Here is a 26,751-nt window from a genome sequence, read left to right as displayed (position 1 = left end):
ACTAGTTGAATGTCTACAGCATGCCAGGAGCTACTAAGTGCTCTACCCGGGTACTCGAATCCTGGCACACGCACGCGCGCGGACACGCGCACACACACACACACTCCAGGATGTAGCCACTATCATCATCCCCATCTTACAGAGGAGTAAACTGAGGTTCAGAGAGGGGACGTGGCGAGGTAAGAGGCTCAAAGTGAGAAAGGGGTCCAGGTCCTAATTAGCGCCTGATTCCTGGGGGAGAGGAGGGGACAGAGCGATGGACTGGGGGAGCACGAGCTAGCGGGGGCCGGGAGACACACCGCGGCCTTCAGATGCGGCCCCGCCCCCACGAGGGACGTGAAGACGCGGACCCCGCGCAGCGTGGGGACATGTGACCGACTGCAGAGGCCGCGCCGCCTCCCCCGCCCGAGGTCTGCGCGCTCCGCCGCAGGGTGCAGATCGGGGGCGCCCGCCTGGGTTTGGGGCGCAAGAGCAGAGGTGGAGCCAGGGCGGAGCCAGCGCGCCCCGTCCCCCCTCTTTCCAATCGAAAGCGAAACGGAGGGCTGGAAAGGAAGGGCGGAGCCGGCCTGGAGGCCCCGCCCCCTGCCCTGAGAGGCAGCTGGACAGACGGGCGCGCCCAGGTAGGGGGGCGCTGAGCGCCCAGTGCGGACCGTCGCGGGGACCGGCGCCGCCACCATGTCTCAGGAAGGTGTGGAGGTAGGAGAAGGCTACAACTGGGCCGGGGGCCCGCGAGAGATGCTGGGGAGGAGCCGGGGGACGCGGAGGGGGCTTCGCAGTTCCTGGGGACTCCATCCGAAACCTAGACCTTCCCCCAGGCTGGCACTCGTCCCCCTCAGAAAGGAGAGTGACCGCCACATGCCCCAGAGCGAAATGCGGCCTCCTCGAGGAAAAGCGGGGGCTGCTGGGTCAAGGGTCAGAGGCCAGGGGTTACCTGGCCGGCCTCCTCCCTTAGCCTGGGACGTTCGCCTTAGTCCGCTCCCTCCCCCAGTGCCCTGTGGGGACTTTGGCTTTTTCCAGGAAATGCAGTAGAGGGATTGGGGGGGTGGGGTGCGGAGGCTAAAACCAAGGGTCAAGTTCAGGCCGTGAAAAAGGATGCCTAGGGATGGGGGAGGGGCAATCGCGCCTCTCCTTCCTCCATCTGAGCCCCTGTATCCCCACCCCAGCTGGAGAAGAGCGTCCGGCGCCTCCGGGAGAAGTTTCATGGGAAGGTATCCTCCAAGAAGGCGGGGACTCTGATGAGGAAGTTTGGCAGCGACCATACCGGAGTGGGGCGCTCCATCGTGTACGGTGAGCAGGCGGGGGTCCTGCCTGCAGGGGGTTCCGCTGGGGAGCGGGGAGGGGGTGTGGTCTCTGCTGAGGGTAGGAAGAGGCGATGAGATAATCTCTTTGGGGGGTGGTCTGTATCGGGTTCGGGCCCTGAAACTCCCACAAGATCTTTCAAAGGCCTTTCACTTACACTTACTCTCCCCACCAGGGGTAAAGCAGAAAGATGGACAGGAACTGAGTAATGACCTGGATGCCCAGGTAAACTGCGCCCTCCCCTCAAAAGATGTGGTAAGGGGAGGGAGAACAGAAGGGTCAGGCTCATCCATGGTGAGCCCCCTCTGTGCCTTGACAGTCCACAATTCATGGTCTAGCCTCATTCACTTATGCACCTCTCAGTCGTGTATCTGGCCAGGGAGCCTGCACACAGTAGATGCTCATTACATGCTGACTGTATTAAATGGAAGAGAGAGACAAGAAACTAAGCAGTGAAACGAATCAGGATTGTCATTATAGAGGAGCCAAAGAGATCAGGGAAAGCTTCCTGGAGGAGGTGGTACCAAGTTCTTCAAGACTAAGGAGGAGTGACCTCTGGGAAGGGGAGGGGTTGGAGAGGGTCTTCCTGGAAGAGGGGTGGCATGACAAAAGGAACATACAGACAGGCTGGGATGAGCAGGAGAACAGAGAGGAGAGAGGGGCAGGGGAGCCCATGTGAATGAATGAATGAATGAATGAAAGGATTTGCATGGCCACTTTGCCCCTTAGATGGCTTTGGTGGCTGGCGTACCGGTTGGCCTGCCTGAAACACCCAGCACAGAGTTGTTAAAGAGTATAATAAAGTACGTATTATACCCTTAACATTTATATACATATAATGAGTATGATAAAAATAGCAAAGAGTATCATTGATTGAGCACTTCCCCTGCGGCAGGACTCCAGGAATATTACCTGTTGACTTACTTCATTGCCACAGGTCCTGTGAGACAGGTCCTATTACTTATCACGTTCATTTTACAGATGAGAAAATTGAGACACAGGGTGATGACGTCACTCACCCGGTTCCTGCTGAATGCAGGTGGCAGCTGGGATTTGAACCCAGGCCACCAAGAGTCAGAACCTGGGCTCTTAGATGTCCCTCATTAGGAGGAGTGGCTTGGCCACACCCCCACAGCTGGAAGTGATGAAGCCAGGGTTTCAACCTGCATCCATCTGAATCCGGAGCTCAAGCACTTAACCTAAAGCAGCATGGCCTCAAAGAGGTGACCTCTCACAATGCCAGCAAGTGTGTGGCATTCATTGGCAGGAAGGGAGGATGGGGTCCAGCCTGTTCCGCCATGCTCACTCAGGGTAATCTCAGGCAAGCCCTCTCCCGGCGCTGGGCCTCAGTATCCCCGTCTGAGCAATGGGGATGACAGGTGTGCCCACCTCCCAGGGTTGCTATAAGGACCACTGAGGTCACACATCCTGCCCTCAGGAAGTGCATGCTGCTCAATCAACTCCTCCTGAGTTAGGGACACTCGACTCTTAAATGGGGCCAGAACCCTGCCTCCCCGTGCAGAAGCCCCACCCCCAGAAAAGAGGCGTGAACCACATCTCCAGTTTCTGCCCCTGGTGTTTCCACCCAGGACCCCCCAGAGGACATGAAGCAGGACCGGGACATCCAGGTGAGTCCAGGATGTGGGACAGGGAGGTAAGCAGGGAGGACATCCATTGGGGTGTTCATAGGTGAGGAGGAGGGACATTGTAGGGGCAGGAAGGGGAGAAGAGGGCTGACCACCCTCTCCATTCTGCAGGCGGTGGCGACCTCGCTCCTGCCACTAACAGAAGCCAACCTACGCATGTTCCAACGTGCCCAGGAAGACCTCATCCCTGCCGTGGACCGGCAGTTCGCCTGCTCCTCCTGTGACCATGTCTGGTGGCGCCGCGTGCCCCAGCGGAAGGAGGTGATAACCCAACCTCTGACCTTGGTTCTGTCCCGGCTCCACTCCAAAGCCCCACTCTCAGTGTCCAAACCTCTGACCCAAGAACATCAGCCTCTGAGAGCCCAACCCCGGACCTGCAACCTCAGAGATCAACCCCAATCTCAGACCCTAACCCCAACCCACTGAGCTGGACTTTTCAACTTGACATTCAACTTGAGAAGCTCAACTCTTATGCCGGAGCCTGACCTCTGACTACACAGTTTGACAGCTACCACAGAAATCAAACCTGACTCCCAAACCACAACCCCAAATCTGGCTTCTGAACCCCCTGACCAGTGGTATGCTTCTGGTAAATGCCTAATAACCGGCTCTCGTGGGGCAGAGGCACCCCCAGATTTACAGTGTTTGCCAATTTCCATAGTGTAAATCTCGATCTGGCTAACATCAGGCTATCACTGCTCACCTCTGACAGCGAGCCTGCCCCTCTCTCCGCACCCCCAGGTGTCCAGATGCAGGAAATGCCGGAAGCGCTACGAGCCGGTGCCCAGTGATAAGATGTGGGGCGTGGCTGAGTTCCACTGCCCGAGATGTCGGCACAACTTCCGGTGAGGGCACAACTTCCGGTGAGGGCGCTGACCCCACCCCCACCTCCCATCCTCGGCCCTGCCCCACCCTAGCCTTGCCCCTCCCTGCCCTGGCCCCACCCTGGCCCAGCTGGCCCTTGGACCCTCACGGCCCTGCCCGCCCCCAGGGGCTGGGCACAGATGGGGTCCCGGTCCCCCTGCTACGGGTGCGGCTTCCCCGTGGATCTGACACGGATCCTCCCTCCACGCTGGGACCGGGACACAGATCGCCGCAGCACCCACACCCACTCCTGCTCAGCTGAGGACTGCTACAATCGGCGAGGTGAGGGCCTGGCATGTCCCCATGGCCTACCCCCCCTATTCCGGGCATACATCTCTGAGCCTTTAAGAACCAAGGTCTCTGCCTGCTTCTTCCGCATACCTCCTAAGGCCTCAGTCCTGGAGGCCTTTTCATCTCCCACTGCAACGGCCCCTCCTTCCACATCTTCCACGGGCCTCCAGCCTCCTTACCTCCCCTCCTAACACCCACCTCCCATGGCGTCATCCACCTTCCATGTCTCCTCACATAAAGTTCTGTGGTTTCACTCTGGTGGCCCACACCCCAGTGTCCTGTGGACTCTGCCCCTGTGGTCTCTGTGTTCTTGGCTCCTGTTGTGTCCTCTGTAGTCTCAGGTGATGCCCACGTCCCTGGGTCTCCTGTGGCTTCAACACCTGTGACTTTCACCTCTGAATTTCCTGTAGCTCTGGCCCCAGAGCCTGTAGCCTCAGCCCCTCCCCTCCCCAGAGCTCCCCGTGGCCTCAAGCCCCACGACCTCAGAACCTCTCCCTCCCCAGAGCCCCCCGTGGCCTCAAGCCCCACGACCTCAGAACCTCTCCCTCCCCAGAGCCCCACGTGCCTGGGACGTCCTGCGCACACCCCAAGAGTCGGAAGCAGAACCACCTGCCTAAAGTTCTGCACCCCAGCAACCTCCACATCAGCAGTGGCTCCACTGTGGCCACCTGCCTGAGCCAGGGGGGACTCCTGGAAGACCTGGACAACCTCATTCTGGAGGACCTGAAGGAGGAGGAGGAAGAGGAGGAGGACGAGGGCGGGCACGGGGAGTGACCCCTGCCAGGTGCAGATGCAAACCAGACACGGTCTGTGCATATTTTGTGTTGTTATAAAATACGAGCTCAAACGGAGATCTAAATGCCCTTGGGGAGCCATCTGGGTCCAAGATGCTGGCAGGGGGATTCCTGGGTCCTGTTTTCAGGGTCCTGGGGAGCAGATCCACAACGAGAAGAGGTCTGTGGGACGCGGCACACACTGAGTCACAAAGGAGGTGTGGCCAGGACAACTTGGGCTCCTGCGGACACACATCCCCTGTGACCTGGGGGACAGATGAACAGATGGTCACAGCCTCAGGGGCCTGATCAGCATGGCAGCCTTCTTGAGAGAGTAAGCCCCACCACGAAACTCGGCCCAGTAAACGCCGTCCTGGTAACGGCTACGGTAGTGGCCACCACGATGCCACACACCATTGAGGTTGGAGTGGGCACAGGCATGATACCACCAGCCTCCCCGCTGGTACAGGGCGCAGTTACCTGAGGGAAGAGAGAATCCATGTCTTCTCACCAGAATAAAAGCCTCCACCAGCACCTCATTAGTACAAGGCTTTTGCCAGGCATCCTCTGTCCCCATACCTTCTTCAGAGTAATAGCCTTAATTCCTTCCTTATCCCCTTACCAAAGTATAAGTCACATTTTCGCCATCCTTTCTGCAAACTAGGAGCTTTACCTCTCATTCCTTTATCAGGGAAAACAACCTTCTCTACTTCCTTTCTAGAATAAGAGTCCTAGTTCTCATACCTCCCCCTATTCCCCCCACCCCCCACCACCACATTTCACAAAGGCAGGAGTCCTGACTCTTACTGCCTCATCAGAGAATGAATCTGGACTCCGCACCCCCTCACCAGAATAAGAGTCCTGTCCTCCACTCTCCTGTTTATCCTGATCCTTACCAGAGGAAAGTCTTACCCCACCCCCTTTCATTTCCTCACTAACAGTCTCCTACTCCCTCCCCACCACCACCACCAGAATGAGAGCTCTTTACCAGAATAGGAGTCTCGGTCCCTATCCACGGTGCTGAAAGGCTTGTCATTGTGCCAGGATAGAGAGTCTCCAGCATCTCCGTGGTAATGGCCAAGCCGTAGGCGGTAGTGGTCACTCTCAGGCTCCAGGGAAAAACCATCATAGTGGGCACGTGCCCCGCGACCTCCCCAGTCCTCGAGGAGCACCAGTAGCTCATGGTCTCCATGGCTGGTCAGCTGATGCACAGGTTCAAGGCCCAGCCAGTATTCCCCATCAGGCTGCCCAAAGCCCACCTGGCAGGGCAGGAAAGTCAGGGAGTCAGCAGCAGGTCCCCTTCCCCTGCCCAGCCTTGCCCCCACCCACCTGTGCTCACCTTGTAGTGCTGCCAGGTAGTGAAGAAGTTGACGGAGCCATCTTGCCGCCTCTGGATCACAGTCCAGCCTCCACCTTCCAGCTGTTGCTCACACCATGCTGACAACACATGCCGGCCCACTCGTAGCTCATACACTCCGCTCTGTCCATGGCCTGCCTGGCGGGCCTCTGCACAATCCCGCCATGGGCCTGCGGGCACAGGGATATGGGACAGGCACAACCTGGACCAGTCAACCCTTTACTGGAGTAAGAGTCCTGATTCTCACTGGTCCCCTTACCAGAACAGTCGAACTGCCTCTCCTATCCCCTCTCCAGAATAAGAGCCCCAATACCCCTTTTCTTACCTAAATAAGACTCTAAGTCATTCTTCTCTCACTAAAGCAAATGTGGAGCCTGGGATTCTTAAATTCTCCTTCTACGGTCTCCTCATCAGAATAGAGGTCTTGAACATGGCCCTCTGAATTCCCTCAAATTCTCACCAAAGTAGCAGTCCTGAATCCCCTGCCCTCTTGTCAAAGTAAGAGTACCTCTCTTATTTTCACACCATAGTAAGAATTTTGGTGTTTATCAAAGTAAGAGCCATATCTCCCTGCTCCATTATCAGGATAAAAGCATCATTTCCTCCAGGCCCCCCAGCATGAGAGGAATCTGGCATTAAAGTCCTGACTCATATTTCCCTCTATTCATGCTGCACTGGGAATCTCCTGGCTCCTCACACCCCCAACAGCCCCGCCCTTGTCTTACCTGCTGGCTTGGTAGGGACAGCAGGGTGCCCTGAGGGCACAGGAGAGGCCAAGGGCCCCTGCTGTCTCAGGGTCTGGTCTCTCTGGGATTCTGGGGCTGAGTTCATCCTCCTGCTGGTGTCATTGGTGCCACCTACCAGACTGACTGGAACCACAGGCACCAGGGGCGGTGGCAGGACCTGGGGTAACCAAGAGAGTTAGATGTGATTGCACTAACCCTTATCCCAGGACGCTCTGGGCTCGTAAATCTCCTAGCACCCAGATGGGAAGATCAAGCAGGGGCGTGTGTTGATCTTCCCAAGCCTAGCTCTAGTAGTCAAGAAGAAACAGAGCTGGGCTTAAACTCCTGGTCTGGTGTTAATAGCTTAACCGATCTGTGCCTCCAAACTTTTCGGTGAAGTAGGGATAATATGAGTACATCCAATATTATTAACTTACTGAATCCTCCCAACAACCCTGTAAGTTAGGTACTGTCACAAAGCAACAATTGCTTATTCAAAACCTAAGGTGAGACATAGTCCAGAATTTAGAATAATATAGCAGGAGTTAGAAACAGTAATGCAGGGTCTACCTTTATATTACCTAACACCCCCAACGAGGTCTTTGGTCTTTATCACATATTAATAATATGCTTGATTATAGGATCCTATGGGTATTCATATTAGGTAGATAAGTAAAGACTTGAAGTAGCTACCAGTTGCGTTTTGACCCAAATGAGTTACTGGGGAAGAGGTAGGGGTCCGTTTTTGGAGCTTTTTGTATTTCGGAACTGAGAATCATGGGGTTGGGACTTCCCTGGCGGTCCAGTGGTTAAGATTCGGTGCTTCCACTGCAGGGGGCACGGGTTCGATCCCTGGTCGGGGAACGAAGATCCCGCATGCCCCGCAGCGGGGCCAAAAAAAAAAAAAAAAAGGGCATGGGGTTTCAGGGGGCCCATCTACTGAAGATGCTCACAAGAAGTGGCTGCTATTTGGGAAGGGAGATAGTTTCAGAGTTACCTGCTGCTGCCCGCCCGCACTCCCCGGGCACAGGCGTTCCAGGCGGGAGATGAGGCCACTCTGCTGGCTGACCAGCTGTGCCAGCTCGCGGAACTTGACGTCCAGCTGGTGGAAGCGGGCGGCTGCGCGCTGCGCCTCGGCCGAGGCGTTCAGCACACGCTCCCCAAGCAGCGCCAGCGCGGCGGCAGGCTCCGCCCCCAGGCCTAGCCCCGCCCCCGGGCCCGCCTCGTGCTGCAGCTGCGCGCGCAGCTGGCCCAGGCGCGCGCTCAGGCCACGGCTCTCCTTGCGCAGCGCGCGCACCTCGCCGGCTACAGCGCCGTCGGCCGTCGCCAGCCGCTGAAGTTCGCGCAGCAGCTCCTCGTGGCGGCCCACTCGCACGCGCAGTGCCGCCACGTCGCTGGCGTTCACGGCCTCCGGAGTTGGGCGCGGAGCCGCCGGCCCGCTCCAGCACACGGCACCTGTGAACTTCTGCGGGGGCAGCACGAAGGTGTAGGTGCAGCGCGGGGCGGCTGCGCGCGCCCACCAAGCGTCCAGCAAGAGCAGCAGCTGCATCGTGAGCAGCCGGGGTGCCGACATGGCGGACCTGCAGGCAGAGGGTGAACGGGAAGGAGGGGGCCCCGGAACCCAGGCTCGACCCCCGACTCTCAAGCTGGGCCATACCTATGTGGTCCCACGCGGGAATGCACAGGTGTACACCTGCGTAGATCAGGGTCCACACACGCCCGCCTCCATCCCTTTCCCAGTCCCGAGGCTGGAGATACGCCAATAGAATCCAGCTCTGGCCTCCCCACTGAGTTCCAGACGCCCTGCGGGTCAGTGTGTCTCGTCCATTCATTCAGCAAGCATTCTCTGAGTGCTAACTGTGTGCTGGCCTCAGTTCTACGCGCTGGGAATACAGTTGGGAACAAAACACAAAAATCCCTGCCCTGGTGAGCAAGGACCAAATAAACTTAGAATTAATTGAGTGTATTAGACAGCCCTAGGTACTAAAGATAAAAGGTACTTTTAGTAAAAGACAGAGGGGAATTCCCTGGGTGTCCAGTGGTTAAGACTCCCGGCTTCCATTGCAAAGGGCCGGGGTTCGATCCCTAGTCTGGGAACTAAGATCCCGCAACCTGCACGGCGCGGCCAAAGAAACAAACAACTACAAAAAAAAAAACAACCAGTAAAAGACAGAGATTTGGGGATATGTGCAGGGGCAATTTGAGAGGAGGGAAGACTGGAAGAGGTGACAGTTTTGAACAAAGACCTAAAAGAGGTGAGGGAGGAAACCATGGGGGTATCTGGGAGAAAAGAGGTCCCTGGCAGGGGGAATAGAAAGTGCAAAGGCCCTGAGGTTGGACCATGCCTGATGTATTAAAGGAACCTGGAGGAGACTGGAGCAGAAGCCATGGGGAAACAGGTGGCAGGGGGGTGGGGTGGGGGGGGCGGGTGAGGGGAGATGAGCAGAAAGTCTCACTAACTCAGTCTAGTAGCGGACACCCTATTTCCCATGTCCTCAGACCAAAACTCCAGAGTCATTCATGTCTCTTCATGGCAGATGGAACCCATCAGCCAGGCCTATCAGCTCTTGTGTTTAGACCCTGAATTCCTCCACATTCCCCCCCATTCTCACTCCCTCCCATGATCCCAGCTCAATACACCATCTGGATTTCCTTAGAGCAGCTGCCTGCCAGGTCTCCAGGCTTCCATCCTCAACCTCTGCTCTGATTCTCCCACAGTGGCCAGAGGATACCCGTGAACACCCAAGTCAGGTCACGTCCCTCCTCCTCTGCTCAGGACCTCTGTGGCTTCCTCCTCACTCCGAGGAAAAGCCCAAGTCCTCCCTGCAGCCCACAAGGCCCTGCATGCTCTGCCCAGGCCCCTCCCTGCCCTCCCCTCCTACCATTCACCCTCCCACCCACCGCTCTCACTCTGCTTCAGGCACCCTGGCCTGGCTGTTCCTCAAACACACAAGGGACCCTCCAGCCTCAGAGCCTTTGCACTTGCTGTTTCCACAGCCTGGAATATTCTTCCCTGAATTTATCACAGCTCCCTGTCTCTCCTTATTCAGGTCTCAGCTCAGTTGTCTCCTCCTCAGAAGCCCTCTTTGAGGGACTTCCCTGGTGGCACAGTGGTTAAGAATCCGCCTGCCAATGCAGCGGACACGGGTTCAGTCTCTGGTCCGGGAAGATCCCACATGCCTCAGAGCAACGAAGCCCGTGTGCCACAGCTACTGAGCCTGTGCTTTAGAGCGCGCGAGCCACAACTACCGAGCCCGCGTGCCACAACTACTGAAGCCCATGCTCCTGGAGCCCGTGCTCTGCAACAAAAGAAGCCACCGCAATGAGAAGCCCGCGCACCGCAACGAAGAGTAGCCCCCGCTCACCGCAACTAGATAAAGCCCGCATGCAGCAAAGACGACCCAACACAGCCAAAAATATATTTAAAAAAAAGAAGAAGCCCTCTTTGACTACCCCATTTAGAGTTGCCCCTGCTTGGGCACGCCCTAGCACAGTCCGTCTGTTTCATTTTAGCATTTATCACTCTGCAATTGTCTTGTCTGTTTGCCATTGTTTATGATCTGAATTCCTCCACCAAAACATAAGCTCCCAGAGGCTGAGCCTGGGTTTTGTTCACTGCTCTGTCCGCAGTGCCTAAAACAGTGCCAGGCGTCACACACACCCCGCAACACCCACATGCCCCGGGTCTGCCCACACGCCCCGCCCCCGCCAGGTGTTCCCTGGCTCCCACAGGTGAGCTGTATACTTGTGGCCACCAACCCGCGGCCCTGCAGGATCCACACGCGGGCCTCCATTGTCTTCATTCCTGGGGTTCACACACTTGCAGGCTGTCTGATGGGGAAACACATCCCTCCCACGTGCACATGCCAACATTAAGAAAATGTTCTACATGTCCACATGCTGGCCCTGTCCGCGCCAAGATCCACCATATTCCAAACCCACACATCCTGGTGGCCACACAGGCGCATGTCCTGCAGGCTTCATTGTCACACACATTGCCTTGTTCACACACTCTACAAGCATTCCTTGAGCACCTGTTGTGTGTCAGGAGCTGTTCCAGGAGATGGGGACACAGCTGTGACCAACACAGACAAAACCCCTGCCCTTGTGGAGCAGGTTGGGAAAACAGATGTAAGTGCTTAGTAGAAAAACAGGGAAGGGGGTGGGAGACCTGGACTGCGGGTGCATTTTAAATAGAGGAGTCAGACATTACTGAGAAGATGACACTTGAGTGAAGACCTGAAGGAAGAGAGAGAAAGGGAAGAGCATTCAGGCAGAGGGAACAGCAAGTGCAAAGGCCCTGAGGTTGAACCTTAATTGATATTCCCAAGAAATAGCAGGGAAGCCTGTAAGGCTGCAACAGAATGAGTGAGGCGGAGAGCAGGAGGAAGTGATGGGGGCAAAGTGTGCAGGGCCTTGTGAACCTTGAGGAGGATTTGGGGTTTTACTCTGAGTCATGTGGGAATCATGGAGGGTTCTGTGCTGGAGAAAGGCATATTCACTACTGTACTCACACCCCAAGCACTAGCTACCAAGGGCAGAGCAGGGTCCTCTCATTGCCGCCCGCCGCCCAAAGACATCAGGCCCTCCACAACAGGGATGGACCAAACCCGTTTGAACTAGAGTGTGTGTAACACCCACTGCCTTCCAGGATCTCAGCCTGGAGTAAAGAGGAGGTCTGGGGAGTCCCCCAGCCAAACCAAGGCCCAGGTTTCCCAACAGACAGATTCAGCCTCCACCTGCCCTCCCACCCTCCTGCGCTCTCACCTCTCACGACCAAGACCCTGAGTTCAGCAAGGCCCGCAGCAGACACAAGAAGTCCGAGGAGGAGCTGAAGCTCCAGCAGGGCCTCTGAACTGGAGAAGGGGAGAGGCTGGTGGGAGAGCAGGAGGGAGGAGGCTTGGTAACCACCCAGAGCCTGGGACTAGAGCGGTGATGCTGAGCCCAGGAGCTCCAAACTGTAAATATTTAGCATTTCCCATGTGAGAACTGAGGCAGAATTGCCAGACCCTCCTGCCCAGGCCACCAGAGCCTGATAACACAGTTCAGTGCCCTGGACATTCCCCCCACAGCACAGCACAGAGCATGGGAGGCTGCAGGCCCAGGGAGGCTGGGTGGATCCCAGCCTCAGACATAGACAGGCAGACACACACACACACACACACACACACACCCCACAGAGAACAACAGTAGCGAATATCAGCGGCACCTGCAGCCTGTCAGGCATGACTCTAAACTCTACATTTTGTATCTCATTTAATCCTAGCAACCAGAGCTGGTTTCTGTATGTAACCACATTTTACAGCAGAGAACGGAGCCTCAGAGAGGGTGAGCAACTTGCCTGTGGTCACACAGCCAAAGAAAGGATCGGCAATGGTATTCGGCCCAGGTAACATGGCTCCAAAACCCACACACATATACCACAACAGTCATACACACACCTCTGTGTGTGCACATAACAGTAGAGCACAAAGACACACACGGATACCCAATGAGACATGCAAACCACTGCACAAAGCAGCAAAGATAGACAGATGGAATCTGTGTGTGTATATGTGTATGTGTGTGTGTCTGTGGATTTTCCTGGCACAGACAATTACAACAACATAACTGGAGGGAATTCCCTGGGGGTCCAGTGGTTAGGACTCAGCGCTTTCACTGCTGGGGCCCAGGTTCGATCCCTAGTCTGGGAACTAAGATCCCACAAGCCGCGTGGTGCAGTCAAAAAAGATAAATAAATAAAGACACAACTGGAAATAGCACAGATTTAGGAAGCAACTATGTGTTCAAAATGTGGTCACAGGACTTCCCTGGTGGTGCAGTGGTTAAGAATCCGCCTGCCAATGCGGGGGACATGGGTTCGAGCCCTGGTCCAGGAAGATCCCACATGCCACAGAGCAACTACGCCCGTGCGCCACAACAAGTGAGCCTGTGCTCTAGAGCCCTCGAGCCACAGCTACTGATCCCATGTGCCACAACTACTGAAGCCCGCGCGCCTAGAGCCCGTGCTCCACAACAAGAGAAGCCATCACAATGAGAAGCCCGTTCACCGCAACAAAGAGTAGCTCCCACTCGTTGCAACTAGAGAAAGCCTGCGTGCAGCAACGAAGACCCAACGCAGCCAAAAATTAATTAATTAATTAATAATAATAATAATCTACCTGCCAATGCATGGGATACGGGTTCGATCCCTGGTCCAGGCAGATCCCACATGCCGTGGAGCAACTAAGCCCGTGCGCCACAACTACTGAGCCTGCGCTCTAGAGACCGCGAGCCACAGCTACTGAGCCCACGTGCCACAACTACTAAAGCCCGTGCACTTAGAGCCCGTGCTCTGCAACAAAGAGAAGCCACCACCATGAGAAGCCCGCGAAACGCAACAAAGAGTAGCCCCCGCTCACGCAACTAGACAAAGCCCACACGCAGCAACGAAGACCCAACGCAGCCAAAAATAAATAAATTAATTTAAAAAACAACAACAAAAACTAAAAACAAAATACGGTCACACACGCACACACCACGACTTAAAGGAAAATACCCCGTGGGCTGAGCGTGTCTGTAAATCTGCATCAAGCATGTACACACCCAGGTACACATGGTCACACGCTGGCAAGCGCAGAGACACAAACCAGGCACACGGCGAGCCCCTGATACCCGCCCACAGCCCAGCGCAAGTTTCCATTTATCTCCCACACACACTCTCACATCCTCACACAGGTCAGGTCCTGCAGGGCCGAAAACAGACAGAACAAAGTGACTCACGTAGAGCCCCCACCAGGCTAGGGTCTCCGACTTGTAAGAAGGCCTCCCCGACTAGCAGTCTCCTCCCATTTCCTACAGTCCTGAACTCGTAACCCGAGTGGCCTCCCGGGCTGAAGGAGGAAATGGTCGTCCCAGATCTGAGAGAGGCTGCCAGGCTGGGCTCCCGGCCTGGGCTGGCGCCCCCCCCCCCCCGCCACGCTGGGCCCCCTCCAGCTTCCCCCACTGGCAGCAGAGAGAGAAGAAACCTCCTAAGTCAAGGAGAGGGGATGACAGGAGGGAGAGAGAGTCAGAGAGACAGAGAAGGAGAAACGTCTGGAAGATCGGGAGAGAGATGGGAGATGGGGATAGAGATGAGAAGAGAGAAATGGGGATAGGGACAGACAGAGAGAGGAGAAAGATGGAAACTTACAGATGATGGAGACAATTTTGGGCAAGTTCAAAGCTGGGGAGAGGGAGACAGAGACAAATGGAACAGGGAGAGATGTTGGGGGATCTCTTCCCCCCACCCGAAGGTTCTGGGGAAGAAGCCAGAGGCCTGAGGCCAAGGCTGGGGCTTTGAGCGGAAACTGGGAGGGAGTGAATTATTCACGAAGCTACCGCCTTGCTCTGAATTTCCAGAAGGTGATGTGGAATTTCCATCCCTCAGCCCGTCCGCAGACAGGGCCCCCGCGGGGGACAGCTGGTCCTCAGGACCTGGGGCCTAAATGAGTACCTGCCAAGGTGCTATCCCCTTTTCGGGTCCCCAAGTGCCTGGCGCCAGTGTGCCAAGTACTGTGCATACATCATCGCTCTTAATTCGCGGGTCAGAGAGGAAATGATGATCATCCTCCCTTTGGGATACTTTAGGAGCCTTGGAGTGGAGAACGTGTGCCTCAAAATCGCACAGCTGGTGGAAATGGCCGAGGCGGGATTCGAACCCATGGCTCATTTAGAACCGTGCCCCCCCCCCCCGGTTTCCACAGAAACAGGCACCAGGTGTCTCCATAGCAACCCCTCCGAGGTTTCCCGCGACCTGGTGCGCAAGCCCATGTGGTGACGTCATCACGCAGCGGTGCCTCACGTAGTCGCCTCGCCGGCGCCGGAAGTGAGCTGTGCGGCGCCGGAAGCAGCCAGCAGAAGAGGCCTCGAGGAAGAGACGGTGGCATGGGGCAGTCGGGGCGGGTGAGGCGCGGCGGCCGGGAAAGCGGGCAGCGCGGGTGGGGTCCCGGCGGTGGCCGCAGTGCTCACCTCTTGCCTCTCGCCCCCGCAGTCCCGGCACCAGAAGCGGGCGCGCGCCCAGGCGCACCTCCGCAACCTCGAGGCCTATGCCGCACAGCCGCACTCTTTCGTGTTCTCTCGGGGCCGCGCGGGTCGCAGCGTACGGCAGCTCAGCCTGGACTTGCGGCGGGTCATGGAGCCGCTCACCGCCACCCGCCTGCAGGTCTGCATCGCCCAGCCCATCTCCACCCGCTGTGGGCCCCGTCTTCTGTGGGGATGGCTCCATCCTCGAAACCGCGCGAGGCCTCAGTCTCCCTGGCTGGAGAAAGGAGCCCTTATGGGGACCATCGTGGCTGCCTCTCAGGGCTTTGAGTGGCAGCAGCGAGGGCGAGCAGATGAACCGCGCGCAGCTTGCCTGGGTGCCTAGGACTGGTGGTTAAGAGGGGACTCAGGAATCAGCAAAGCTGGCTTCTCTCAAAAGCCTCGATCAAGTTACTTAACCTGTCTGGGCCTCAGCTGGCTGTCGAGGGACAGAGGCGGTGCTCAGATTCAAGTCTGACTGGCTCTAGAGGCCAAGAGCATTCCACTCTTCTCTCCTCCCCCCTTCTTCCAAGGGTTAAATGCAAGAAAGGGCATAACAGCTTAAGCGTATAGGCTTTGTTCAGTAAGGGGATATCAGTGATCATCCCTTTTTCTTTTTGTCGTTTCCAGATTCGGAAGAAAAACTCTCTGAAAGATTGTGTGGCAGTGGCTGGGCCCCTTGGGGTCACACACTTCCTGATCTTGAGCAAAACGGAGACCAGTGTCTACTTTGTGAGTGGACGCTCTCACCCCTCACTCCCCCACCCCCTCCTCCTCCCCCAGCTCTCATGATGACCCCTTGTGCCTCTGAGCTGCCGTGATTCTGGCTTCAAAGTAAACGCTCTGAAGAGATGGGCAGAGGTTCCCATTCCCCCTGCTCTCTAGTTGGACACCTTGACCCTCACTGATCCTTTTTTTCTGTAGAAGCTGATACGCCTCCCGGGAGGCCCTACCTTAACCTTCCGGATCAACAAGGTAAGGACTAGAGGTGGTACGAGGCCTCCGAGGGGTAGGAGCTGGGTTTGGGGATTGCCCCAGCCACGTGTGCTTGGCAGTTATCCACTCGTCACCCTGTCCTGCAGTACACCTTGGTGCGTGATGTGGTTTCTTCGCTGCGACGTCACCGCATGCACGAGCAGCAGTTTGCCCACCCTCCTCTCCTGGTGCTCAACAGCTTCGGCCCCCACGGCATGCACGTGAAGCTCATGGCCACCATGTTCCAGAACCTGTTCCCCTCCATCAACGTGCACAAGGTGGGCTGGGCCAGGCAACAGTTAACCACGCACAGGCCCTTGGGTTGATTGCCCAGTCTTCACCTCCTAGCATGGAGGCTGAGAGCTCCGGGTTCTGAGGTCGAATCCCACTCATGGCGTTCTGTGACACTGCGCGAGAGGCTCCCCCCGTGAGCTGCCATCCCATCTGGCAGGTGGAAAACTATGCCCATAGTGCCTTATTTCCTAAATGCGCGTTGAGTGCCGGTCTGAGTAGAGTAGCGTGTGTTGTGGCTCCATTTCACAGAGGGGGAAACTGAGGCTGACAGGTGAGGTCACTAGTCTCAGGTCAGATGCGAGGGAGGAGGAGGCGGGACCAGGTTTTAAACTTTGTCTGGCAGCAGGGCCCCTGCTTCTAATCCGTGGCACCGGTGGATCTCAGATTAGCCTTGTTAGATGCCAGTCAGCAGGAAGTCCGGTGTCCACGGCCTCAGTGGGCCTCGGACCCAGGATTTCTAGGCAGCGTCCAGGTAGCCCGTGGACACCAGTTGCAGCCCCGTCCACCCCTGCAGTGCTCTCAGCACTCTGCCCTTCTGTGAGGTTTCAGGAGTGCGGCCATAGCCGGGGCTTGGCGTGGGCTCCAGCGCACAGTGGGGCCTGGCTGCAGCTCACGCGGCGCCATGGCTTCTCTTCTCTCCCTTCCAGGTGAACCTGAACACCATCAAGCGCTGCCTTCTCATCAACTACAACCCTGACTCCCAGGAGCTGGATTTCCGCCATTAGTGAGTCTGGGGTGGGGTGGGGTGGGGTGGCGGGTGTGGCCCCGCGCTGCGGCTGATGACAGCACTGCTGCTGAGCCTCTGTGATTGCTTAGTTTCAAAGGACACGCTCCGATGGACCGTGGAGAGGGTTGGTGGGGGGTGGAGCTGGCCCGCGACCCCATGGCTTCTGACCCCTGTTCTCCCTCGCTCTGACCCCCGCAGTAGCATCAGGGTTGTCCCTGTGGGTGCAAGTCGTGGGATGAAGAAACTTCTTCAGGAGAAGTTCCCCAACATGAGTCGCTTACAGGACGTCAGTGAGCTGCTGGCCACGTGAGGAGGGCTCAGGGTGGGGGCAGGGGGCCACCGCACGCCGGCGGGCCCCAGAGCTGTCCCAGGATTCCCTGCTGAGCCCCGTGTGTGCCCCACACAGGGGCGCAGGGCTGTCCGAGAGTGAAGCGGAGCCGGACGGCGAGCACAACATCACGGTGCTGCCCCAGGCCGTGGCAGGGCGCGGCAACATGCCGGCCCAGCAGAGCGCTGTGCGGCTCACCGAGGTGAGGCCCCGCCCAGGCAGGCCCGGTGGCTTCCCCCAGTCTCAAGGAGGGACTGACACACACTCCCCCAACCCCGTCCCCCATTCCTCCAGATCGGGCCTCGGATGACACTGCAGCTCATCAAGATCCAGGAGGGTGTAGGAGAAGGGAATGTGCTGTTCCACAGTTTTGGTGAGGACGGGGCTGGAGGGGCACCGGGGTCTGAGGCCTGATCGAAGGTGGGTCTCAAGGTGCTGGGGGGCTCACCTGGATCTTGGTGAAGGCCTCAGTGGCTGTCTCTTCCCATTTAGTGCACAAAACAGAGGAGGAACTGCAGGCCACCCTGGCAGCCAAGGAGGAGAAGCTGCGGCTCAAGGCCCAGAGGCAGGACCAGCAGGCCCAGAACGTTCAGCGCAAGCGAGAGCAGCGAGAGGCCCACAGGTGTGTGGTCGCCAGGCGGATAAGGCGGGGTCCTGGGCGCAGGCTGCCACGTTGACCAGTGTTCCTCCTCCAGGAAGAAGAGCCTGGCGGGCATGAAGCGGGCACGGGCAGAGGCTGATGGGGACAGCGATGCAGAGGACCCCGGGGCCCCTGCAGAGGCAGAGGGGGTCAGCCAGCAAGAGGAAGAGGAGGATGAGGCCGAGTATTTCCGCCAGGCTGTGGGCGAGGAGCCTGATGAGGGTGTGTGGCGGGCAGGGGTCAGTGTAGCTGGGCACCATGGGCTTGTCTGTCCCTGTGCCCTGGTGGCCCTGACACAGTCTCTTCCCACAGACATGTTCCCAAAGGCAGCCAAGTGGAGGCGGCCTGCCGGGCCCCCAGGCAAGAAGCGACGGGTAAAGGAACGGAAGCCTGACCGAGGCAGTGACCGGAGGCCTCCAAAGGCCAAGGGCAGACACCCGGGGGCCCAGGCCAAGGTGGGACCCAGAGGGGCTGCCCGGGACCACAGGCGAGGCCGACCGTGGCCACCTAAGAGAGTAGCCTGAGGCCAAGCCTGGGCGGCAGGTGGAATGCCCCAGATTGGGGCCTGAGAAGTGCTGCCCTGGGCTCCCCACCTCCTGGGCCTCCAGGTGCAGCCCTCGGTTTCCTTTCATAAAGGAGAACTGTTTTCCTAATCTCCGCCTCTAATAAACTGATTTCTCATGAGTCTTAGTCTGCGCTTGAAATGGGGGGCCTGGTTTCTGCCCGAAGCCTGGGCGCATTTCCCCGACCCTGGGCAGTGGGAAGTGCAGGGCCTTGTTTCACAGGCAAGGGTGATGGGCAGATTTGACCCTGCTTTGGTGCCTTGGGGTCCTGGGCCCCTAGCAAGGGCCCCCACAAGCAGATGGGCCAGCTCTGGAGGATTGTGTGTCATGAGGAAGGAAACCGGGGGTGGAAGTGAGGCGTGTGCCCAGACCAGCTCTGCAGGCTGAAGGAGGTGCTGCTGGCAAGGGGAGGGGCCAGCAGCGCTGCTGGTAGCTCAGCAAAGGGCCGTATGCAGCACAGCACACGGGCTGCAGACCCGGAGGCAGGCCATGCGGGCCACGGCCACCGCCACCTCAGGTGAGGAGCCAGCACTGCTGGGATGGTTGAGCCAGGCACACATCCAGGGCCGTGGGGGTGGAGGCGGCCGGCTCCTGGAGGGCAGAGGGGAGAAGGGGGTTAGAATCACGTCTGGACCGACTTCCTCCCAGGGCGGGGGGATGGGATAGGAAGGCAGAAGTGAGAGTGGGGTAGCCGACCGGGTCAGGGAAGGGGTACATGCACCTCGCACAGAGCTCCTGGCCAGCCTGCTGGACCAACTGGGAACAGGCCAATTCTCAGGTTGGAAAGTTGAGGCCGAGTGGGGCGTGTAAAGGGTCGACTGCAGAGCTCAGCTTCCCCCCACACTGCTCAGTCCCAGGTGCTGTTCTGGGCACTGGGAAGCCAGTAGCAGGGCACTGCCCCACCCTCAGGAGGGAACATTCTGGGGATTTTTCTTACAGTGATCAGATGGAGTGACAAGCTGTGGCAAAAATATAAGCAGGGTAGGGGACCAAGGGTGCAGTCACAACGTTAGGGTGATCTCAGGTCCTCTCTCAGGACCAGACCAGGAGGAGGTGAGTGGGACAGCCTTAAGGATGCCTGTTGCCTGTGACAGCCAGTGCAAAGGCCCTGAGGCAGGCTGTGCCTTAAGGAACAGCCAGGACACTACGGTCCCAGGGAGCTGGGAGTGGGAAATGAGAGAGCTGGTGGGGTGGGAGGGATAGCTCCTGCAGGGCCTTGTGCGAAAAGGTGAGCGCTGGCTTTTCTTCCATGTGAGGAGGAAGCCGGGGAGGGCTGGGAGGATAGGGATGTGACCTGTCTCAGGTGCCCTTTGGAGGATGTGAGAGAACAGATGGGTGAGGGCCAGAGCAGGGAGACCCGAGTGCAGCCAACAGGTAGATGGTGGGGGCTGGACTTGGGTGACACTAAGGGGGTGACAGACTGACAGATCGGACTGGGAGTTGTGTAGCGGGGTGGGACACTCCCCTGGGCTCCCTCTCCTCCACCGCAGGCCCCAATGGCTCTGGGTGGTCACTGCCAGGTTACATGCGTCCTTGGTTCTTTTCCTTTACTTTTATTATTATTTATTTATTTGGCTGCATTGGGTCTTCATTGCTGCGTGCGGGCTTTCTCTAGTTGCGGCGAGTGGGGGCCACTCTTCGTTGTGGTGGGCGGGCTTCTCATTGCGGTGGCTTCTCTTGTTGCAGAGCACCAGCTCTAGGCACACAGGCTCAGTAGTTGTGGCTCGCAGGCTCTAGAGCGCAGGCTCAGTAGTTGTGCACAGGCTTAGTTGCTCAGTGGCATGTGGGATCTCCCCAGACCAGGGCTCGAACCTGTGTCCCCTGCATTGGCAGGTGGATTCTTAACCACTGCGCCACCAGGGAAGCCCGCGTTCCTGCTTCTTGCTCCAGCTGGTTCTTGATGGTGCGGGACACAGAGAGAGGCTGAATGAAGGACTCTGTGCTTCTATCCGCTCTGGGCCTCTGGGCCTCTTCGTACAGATTCCCTCTGTACGAAGGAGCTGTGGTTGGCCCCCCGCTCCTGGGTGTGGAAAAGTACTCAGCGGAGTATGCCCCGCAAAGGGCTCCCGGCGCACAGCCGGTGTGGGCGTCACAGTGTTTCCGACTCTGAAGGCGGCGGGAACCATGGTCAGGGACAGGGCTGATGCAGCAACGCTCTCTGCCCCAGGTCCCACACACTGCCCAGCCAACTTCTCAGCAGCTGCTGACCACATCCTCAGCGGTTTCCAGGAAGACTTTCTGTGGCCCATGCTGGTGGCTGTGTTTCTGGTGGCCTTGGCTGGCAACAGCCTGGCCCTGTACCGCTTCTGCACCCAGGACCATCGCCCTTGGCACCCAGCCGTGATCTTCTCAGCCCAGCTGGCAGTCAGCGACCTGCTCTATGCCCTGACGCTGCCCCCGCTGGCCGCCTACTTCTACCCACCCAAACACTGGAGCTACGGGGAGACTGCCTGCCGCCTGGAGCGCTTCCTCTTCACCTGCAACCTGCTGGGCGGCGTCATCTTCATCACCTGCATCAGCCTCAACCGCTACCTGGGCATTGCCCACCCCTTCTTCACCCACAGCCAACTGCGGCCCAAGCACGCCTGGGCCATCAGCGCCGCTGGCTGGGCACTGGCGGCCCTGCTGGCCGCACCCATGCTCAGCTTCTCCCACCTGAGTGGGCCACAGCAGGAAGGCAAGTGCACTGTGGACAGGCCCGATGCCTGCATCAAGTGCCTGGGGACAGCGGATGACAAGCAGCTTGAGGCCTACAGGGTCTACAGCCTGGCGCTCGTGGCTCTGGGCTGCGGCCTGCCGCTGCTGCTCAGCCTGGTGGCCTACGGCGCCCTCGGGCAGGCCGTGCTGCAGAGCCACGGCATGACAGCGGCCAACAAGCTGCGCGTCATGGTGCTGGTGGCCAGTGGCATTGCCCTCTACGCTAGTTCCTACGTGCCCTACTACGTCACAGGGGTGCTCAACGTGTATGCCCGGCAGCGCTGGAGAGCCCTCTGCCCAGGCTTTGCAAGTGTGGCCCAGGCAAAGGCGGCGCTGGGCTGGAGGACGTACGTGGCCCATCAGGTAACACGGGGCCTCGTTCCCCTGGCCATCTGCATACACCCGCTGCTCTACATGGCTGTGGTGCCCAGCCTGGACTGCTGCCGCCGACGCTGCCCTGGCTGCGGGCAGGGGCAGGCCCCAGAGAACACGGAGTGCTCCGGCCAAGCCCTGCCCCTCAATGTCACAGCCACCCCCAAAACCTCGGGGCCCCAGTCCCCTGAGTTGAGCCCGTGACCTGGCCCATCTTCAGCCCCCTCCTCATCACGAGACACTGGGACCCAGCAGCAGAATGGAGGCTGAGAGCACAGCACGCCCCTGGCTCTGATCCCCCAAGAGGCCCTGAGCCAAAACTTCCTCCCCAAGGAAAGGCCTGCAGTGGGACCAGGGAGCGCCCAAGCCAGAGCAGCAGGAATTGCCACCCGCAGCAGTAACCCCGGGCAGGGCCAGGGAGCAAACCCACAACGGGATGGGGGGGTGGGGGGGTGGGGGGGGCCTGGCCCCGCCCACCACAGTGTGAGTGACATCTGCGAATAAACGGAACAGCACAGGGTGATGGAGATCTTTTATTGCCCTCGGAGCCCCCTGCTTCCGGAGGCTGCCCTCTGTCACTGAAGGATCCCGGGGCTGGGGGCCGAGCGGCAGCAGCCGGCTTAGTTGGTTGATGGCCTAGAGAGAGAAACACGAGGTGGCTGAGGATGGGAAGTATGGGGGCTTCCGACCCCTAAGGGAATCCCAAGAGCACACCCTACACCCACACCACAGGGAACCCAACGGGGATGAGGGGGACAGGGCAGGACGAGACCGGGTGGCGGCGCAGAGCACACGACGAGCCAGACCGGCGGGAAGGCCCCGCCGCGCATGGGCTGTGCGCCCCTCCGTGAGAGGAGAAGGACAGTAAATGACCTGCGCCCCAGGACAGCCTTTGTGGCTGTTAACCTGGCCTGGGGCCTGCAGTCAGCCTGAGCGTCTGTGGGCCGCGACGCCGTAGGGGGGCGGGGGAAGGCAGGGGTCTCACTTGGCCCACTCGACGTTGAGGATGAGGTGGTCGTAGCCGAAGCCGGACACCCCGGCAATGGCGCGAGCGGCGTCCTCGCGGCGGTGGAAGCTGATGAAGGCAAAGCCCTGGGGGAGGGGGTGGGGTCAGGGACGCTCAAGGCACAACTGGGACCTATGGAGGACCCCTCCCCACCCCCTGGCCGCCAGCCCACCTTGGACTGGCCGGTGGTCTTGTCCTTTGCCAGGTAGATGCGGGAGATGGAGCCGAAGGGCCGGAAGAGCTCCTGCAGGTCGGTCTCACGAGTGTCCTCGGACAGGTTGGTGACGCGGATGGTGGCGTTGTCGTCGGCTGGGCGGGCAAGGAGAGGCATCTGTAAGGGGCCGGCCCCGCCCGCGGGATAATCACAGGGTGCAGGGAGGTGCCCGCCCGCCGGCCCAGTGCCAGGGTGCTCGCCACCTCACCTCTGCGGTTGGGCTGCATGGATTCCCCGCGGCGGCTGGCTCCATCCCGCAGGCTCGGAGGTACATACTTCCCCGTCTTGTTCTGAGTGGCCTGCACAGGCTCCAGCTCTGGAGACCAAAAGCAAGGCCCAGTCAGGCCTCCCCGGCACAGACCTGCCCCAGGATGCTGGCGGCTCCAGCCACGGCCCCGCCCAAGCACCACTGTCAAACCACAGGTGATCGGTTGATTCTTTCAAGGCCTCGTGGTCACGACTTAAAGGTCACATGCAGGAAGCTGACACCACCTCAACACCCGGCCGGCAGCACAGAAAGAGCGAGAGAACCCACAGGGGCTGACAGCAATGTCCAGCCTCACAACACATGGGAAGACAGGTACACAGGGTTAGGGACAGGCCCCAGGTACCTGCCCCCGGTCAGGCGACAAGTGGCTGCTCACCTGGGTGAGTCTGCTCCTTGGTGTGGGCATACAAACACGGCGCACCCAAGTCAGGAAACTCACAGACACATCCGGGGAACAACCGTCTCCCCACCACTCATGGTGTATGTAGTCACACACGTGGCCGTGCCCACGAGCGGCTCTCACGGCCCCCAGTGAGGAGAGTCAGGTGACATCACCAGCAGTCAGAGCACCCACCTGCCAGTCTCTCTCACACAAACAAACGTGGCCTGTGGTCACAGCCTTGCAGTGCGGACGCTGTTGTGTGGGAGACGACAGCCCCAGCAGTGGCGGTCCCATTCAGACGCCAGGTGACGACCCACGACTCTCCCAGAGGCGCACACAATCCCCGTCCTCCACCCCACAGCCTGCCAGCCGCATCCCCGGGCCCTGGCACCTCCGGGCAGCTTCTCCTTCTCGCCAGTGGACAGGCCCAGCTGCTCGGCCAGCTCCTTCTGCATGGGCCCCAGAGTGTCTTTGTAGGGGCAGCGGGTGGTCCAGTGGTCGCCCTTGCAGATGCGGCAGGACACGATCTTCTGGCCCTTGAGCTTGTTCATCGGGTCCTCCTCTTCCTGGCAGTTCAGATCCTGGTGGGGCAGGTCAGAGCAGCTCAGACTGGGCTGGCACAACCCGGACACCACCACCGCCCTGGCCACCAGCCTCTTGGCCCACTTACCTCTTTGCTGGTGATGAATGTCATGGATACATCATCGCTGACGGTGGTGGTGGCCACATTGGGCCCTGGTGGGTCAAACTCTGAGTTCCCAAACTTCTTCCAGTTCTGAGCTCAGGGCGGGATAGGGGACAGGTTAGGGCAAGGACAAATGCGACCCCCTCCACTGGCACCCTAGACTTACAAGCGCCACCTCCAGGGTGTCTGAGCCTTGAACCCCACTCACCACCCTCCCCAAATGCTCCTCAAAGCAGTGGTGATGACAGTTCCTGTTCCCTGAGTGCCTGCCAGGCCCTAGCTTCCCACCAGCTCCAGGAGGCAAGGGCAGCTCTCAGCCCCATGTTCCAGATGAGAGAACTGAGGCTCAGGGGGGAAACAGCTCCACAGCCAACAGCTCCTGGTGGGGGCCGTGCAGGTAGCGGACCAGCCCCCACCATGAAGTGATGCTCAGGGGTGTGCAGGGTCACCCAGACTTCCAGGGGCCTTGAGCTAATTAAACAACCTGAACCTCAACTTCCTCCCCTATAAAAAAGGGACCACAATGCTCCCCACACCTCCCCGGAACGCTCCGGGGACTGAATGAGAAAATACTTCCTGCAAAGCACCTGGGTCTAACACAGAGAAAGTACGCCGGGAATTGTGCCAAATGTATTTATCGCTATCACTTCTTCTGCTGTGACAGCCACCTGAGGGGAAGGCTTGGCTCTGTTCCTCCTGGTGGACAACCCAAGAGGAATAAGAATCAAGCCCACCCACTGCTGCACCTGCTGGACTTTTCAGGGCCCCCCACAGACTGCAAACAGGCCTCAGTTCTGCTCCAGTAAAACAAGTACAAACAGTTAAACCCCACTTCTAAAAATAAAGGTACTGGGGAAAAGCATTCCTATTTTTCTCTGAGTCAACCCTGGAGGTGCCCCCAAGACAGGGGAAGAAGGGTCTTACCTTTCTCCCCTTTCTTTTTTTTTTTTATTCTTTTCTATTTTTGGCCGCACTACGCGGCATGTGGGCTCTTAGTTCCCCGACCGGTGATTGAAGCCAGGCGTCCTGCAGTGGACGCGCAGAGCCCTAACCGCTGGACTGCCAGGGAAGTCCTTACCTTCCTTCTTGCCACAGCCTTTGAGGCCTTCCGGGTCTCAATTCTGAAGGTGCGAACAATCTGTAGACAGAAAGGGAGACGTGTGGGCTTCCAGCTCCTCAAGGTTCCTGGGGCCAGGGGATCTTCCTCATCAATGCACCCAACACACATCATTCTCTCCTTGTCCAAGTGCCCCCAAGCAAAGGGCACCCACCTCTTCCCCAGCCTCACCTTGAACTTCTTGCCATCCTCATCTATCTTGTACTCAGTCAGTGTCTTGATGTTTCCATTGATGACCTCCTTGGGAGACGGCAGTGGAGCTGAGAGAGGGGAAGACACAAGAGGAACTGAGCCCTGGGGAACGGGGACCAGGCAGGAAGGCGGCTGGGGAGAAGAGGCAGCCCAGGGACGGAGAGGAGTCTGTCACTCACCTCCCGGCAATAGTTCAGGCTCTGGGCTGGTATCCCCGGTGGCCAGAGGGATCCCCTTGAGGAGCTCGCTGGTGACACATTTGTCTGTGAAAGGGAGTGTAAGGAACAGGGATTAGATAGAGAGGCAAGAGCTCCCAAACCGAAATGGAGGGAGCTTTGGGATGATGTCCGCACCAAGAGTTGAGAAAGGCGGGACCAAGGGCAGACGACTGGCCAGGAAGTGTCCTGGGATAGCCGTCCAGGGACACGAAGCTGGCTGTAGCAACTTCCAGCAATGGCAAGCATAGGGGATCCCTGGCACCCGGGCGCTAGTACAAAGGCAGGAGGGAGGCTGTTACAACTTCCTCCCCGGAGAATGGGAGCAGCTGTGCTGGGACCAAGGATTTGGGCGGTGGCATGGGAGGAAGAGGTGAACGTCTGGAATTGGAGACAGGCTGGCCCGGATAAGGATGGCGCGGGGCAGGGGCTGGCCGTGAGGGGAGATGCAGGGTCAGACGGCGGTGCCAGGGTGGGGGACTGGAACAGGCAGCAGTGACGGCCTGGAGGGCTGGCTGTGGTGATCGGGGGCGACAGGGCAGACTCACCGTCCTCTCCCTCCTCTTCCACCTGATCGGCCCAACTGGGCTTCGAACTGCGGGGACAAGTTGGCCAGGAGGAGGGCTGGGTGAGGCGCGGCCCGGCTCCCGCGGCCTCGGCGCACCCAGGATCCATAATACCCCCTAGAACGCCCAGTCCGCCTCCCAAGCCTCCCTCCATGACCCCTGACTCACTCAAAGTCTCCGGTCGGCATTGGAACACCTTCTCCACGCAGCCCAAGCCTGGGCCAAAGACCGGAAGTGAGAGGAGCACGAGACTTCCGATTCCGCTGCCTAGAGCAGCCCAACCGCTGTGCCCCACAGCGCCCCCGTACGGACGGAGGTAGAGGCGCCGGCTGTGTGAGAGGGTGGGCGCTGGTACCCTGCTAGGTAGCTAAATAGGAGCGTATCTCATTTACGTTTTTTAAAAAATTAAAAATTAATAATAACAACAAAGCACAGTTATTGAGCTTTCACTGTTTGCAGGAACTGTGGGGAGAAATTATTATTTCCATTTTGCAGCTGAAGAAACCAAGGCTCGT

The 26,751-nt window shown here is 58.6% G+C and overlaps 4 protein-coding genes and 2 non-coding genes across 8 annotated transcripts; 4 read left to right on the top strand and 2 right to left on the bottom strand.

Moving 5' to 3' along the window:
- The first annotated feature begins 367 nt into the window (after window positions 1-367).
- SHFL (shiftless antiviral inhibitor of ribosomal frameshifting) lies at window positions 368-4,947 on the top strand. The gene is made up of 8 exons (XM_065873427.1): window positions 368-696; window positions 1,164-1,287; window positions 1,475-1,524; window positions 2,889-2,927; window positions 3,057-3,206; window positions 3,687-3,790; window positions 3,937-4,091; window positions 4,654-4,947. The coding sequence occupies exons 1-8, from the start codon at window positions 676-678 to the stop codon at window positions 4,872-4,874; spliced, it is 864 nt and encodes a 287-aa protein (XP_065729499.1). The 5' UTR covers window positions 368-675; the 3' UTR covers window positions 4,875-4,947.
- ANGPTL6 (angiopoietin like 6) lies at window positions 4,910-8,555 on the bottom strand. Of its 2 annotated transcripts, none has more exons than XM_065873425.1 (5): window positions 7,953-8,528; window positions 6,956-7,133; window positions 6,213-6,400; window positions 5,862-6,132; window positions 4,910-5,353 (listed from the first exon to the last, which is right to left on the bottom strand). In XM_065873425.1, the coding sequence occupies exons 1-5, from the start codon at window positions 8,526-8,528 to the stop codon at window positions 5,163-5,165; spliced, it is 1,404 nt and encodes a 467-aa protein (XP_065729497.1). In that variant the 3' UTR covers window positions 4,910-5,162. The 2 variants fall into 2 exon arrangements, with proteins under 2 accessions (XP_065729497.1, XP_065729498.1); XM_065873426.1 differs by having other exon boundaries at window positions 5,045-5,353; window positions 6,333-6,400; window positions 7,953-8,555.
- A 6,305-nt stretch (window positions 8,556-14,860) lies between these two features.
- LOC136120724 (suppressor of SWI4 1 homolog) lies at window positions 14,861-21,795 on the top strand. Of its 2 annotated transcripts, XM_065874315.1 has the most exons (13): window positions 14,861-14,878; window positions 14,967-15,137; window positions 15,626-15,727; window positions 15,920-15,970; window positions 16,078-16,248; window positions 16,912-16,988; window positions 17,190-17,297; window positions 17,398-17,521; window positions 17,614-17,692; window positions 17,812-17,941; window positions 18,015-18,181; window positions 18,272-18,358; window positions 20,690-21,795. In XM_065874315.1, the coding sequence occupies exons 1-13, from the start codon at window positions 14,861-14,863 to the stop codon at window positions 21,793-21,795; spliced, it is 2,391 nt and encodes a 796-aa protein (XP_065730387.1). The 2 variants fall into 2 exon arrangements, with proteins under 2 accessions (XP_065730387.1, XP_065730388.1); XM_065874316.1 differs by lacking the exons at window positions 14,861-14,878; window positions 14,967-15,137; window positions 15,626-15,727; ... (7 more) ...; window positions 18,015-18,181; window positions 18,272-18,358 and adding an exon at window positions 19,012-19,039.
- LOC136121786 (small nucleolar RNA SNORD105) lies at window positions 15,772-15,857 on the top strand. The gene has a single exon (XR_010655796.1). It is a non-coding gene; the product is annotated as a small nucleolar RNA SNORD105 (small nucleolar RNA).
- On the top strand, window positions 17,031-17,110 carry LOC136121793 (small nucleolar RNA U105B). The gene has a single exon (XR_010655802.1). It is a non-coding gene; the product is annotated as a small nucleolar RNA U105B (small nucleolar RNA).
- Window positions 21,796-22,114: 319 nt separating the features above from the next.
- Window positions 22,115-26,469, bottom strand: EIF3G (eukaryotic translation initiation factor 3 subunit G). Its single transcript, XM_065873205.1, has 11 exons — window positions 26,405-26,469; window positions 26,219-26,265; window positions 25,635-25,718; window positions 25,435-25,523; window positions 25,225-25,284; window positions 24,132-24,236; window positions 23,853-24,042; window positions 23,020-23,127; window positions 22,770-22,906; window positions 22,577-22,683; window positions 22,115-22,227 (listed from the first exon to the last, which is right to left on the bottom strand). Exons 1-11 carry the CDS (start codon window positions 26,422-26,424, stop codon window positions 22,212-22,214), a joined length of 963 nt encoding a protein of 320 aa, XP_065729277.1. The 5' UTR covers window positions 26,425-26,469; the 3' UTR covers window positions 22,115-22,211.
- Between the last annotated feature and the right edge of the window lie 282 nt (window positions 26,470-26,751).

This window comes from Phocoena phocoena, chromosome 3, assembly GCF_963924675.1.
Source record: "Phocoena phocoena chromosome 3, mPhoPho1.1, whole genome shotgun sequence".
Taxonomy (NCBI): Eukaryota; Metazoa; Chordata; class Mammalia; order Artiodactyla; family Phocoenidae; genus Phocoena; species Phocoena phocoena.
Note: the sequence above shows the minus strand (reverse complement) of the source record. Positions and strands in the feature narration are given on the sequence as shown.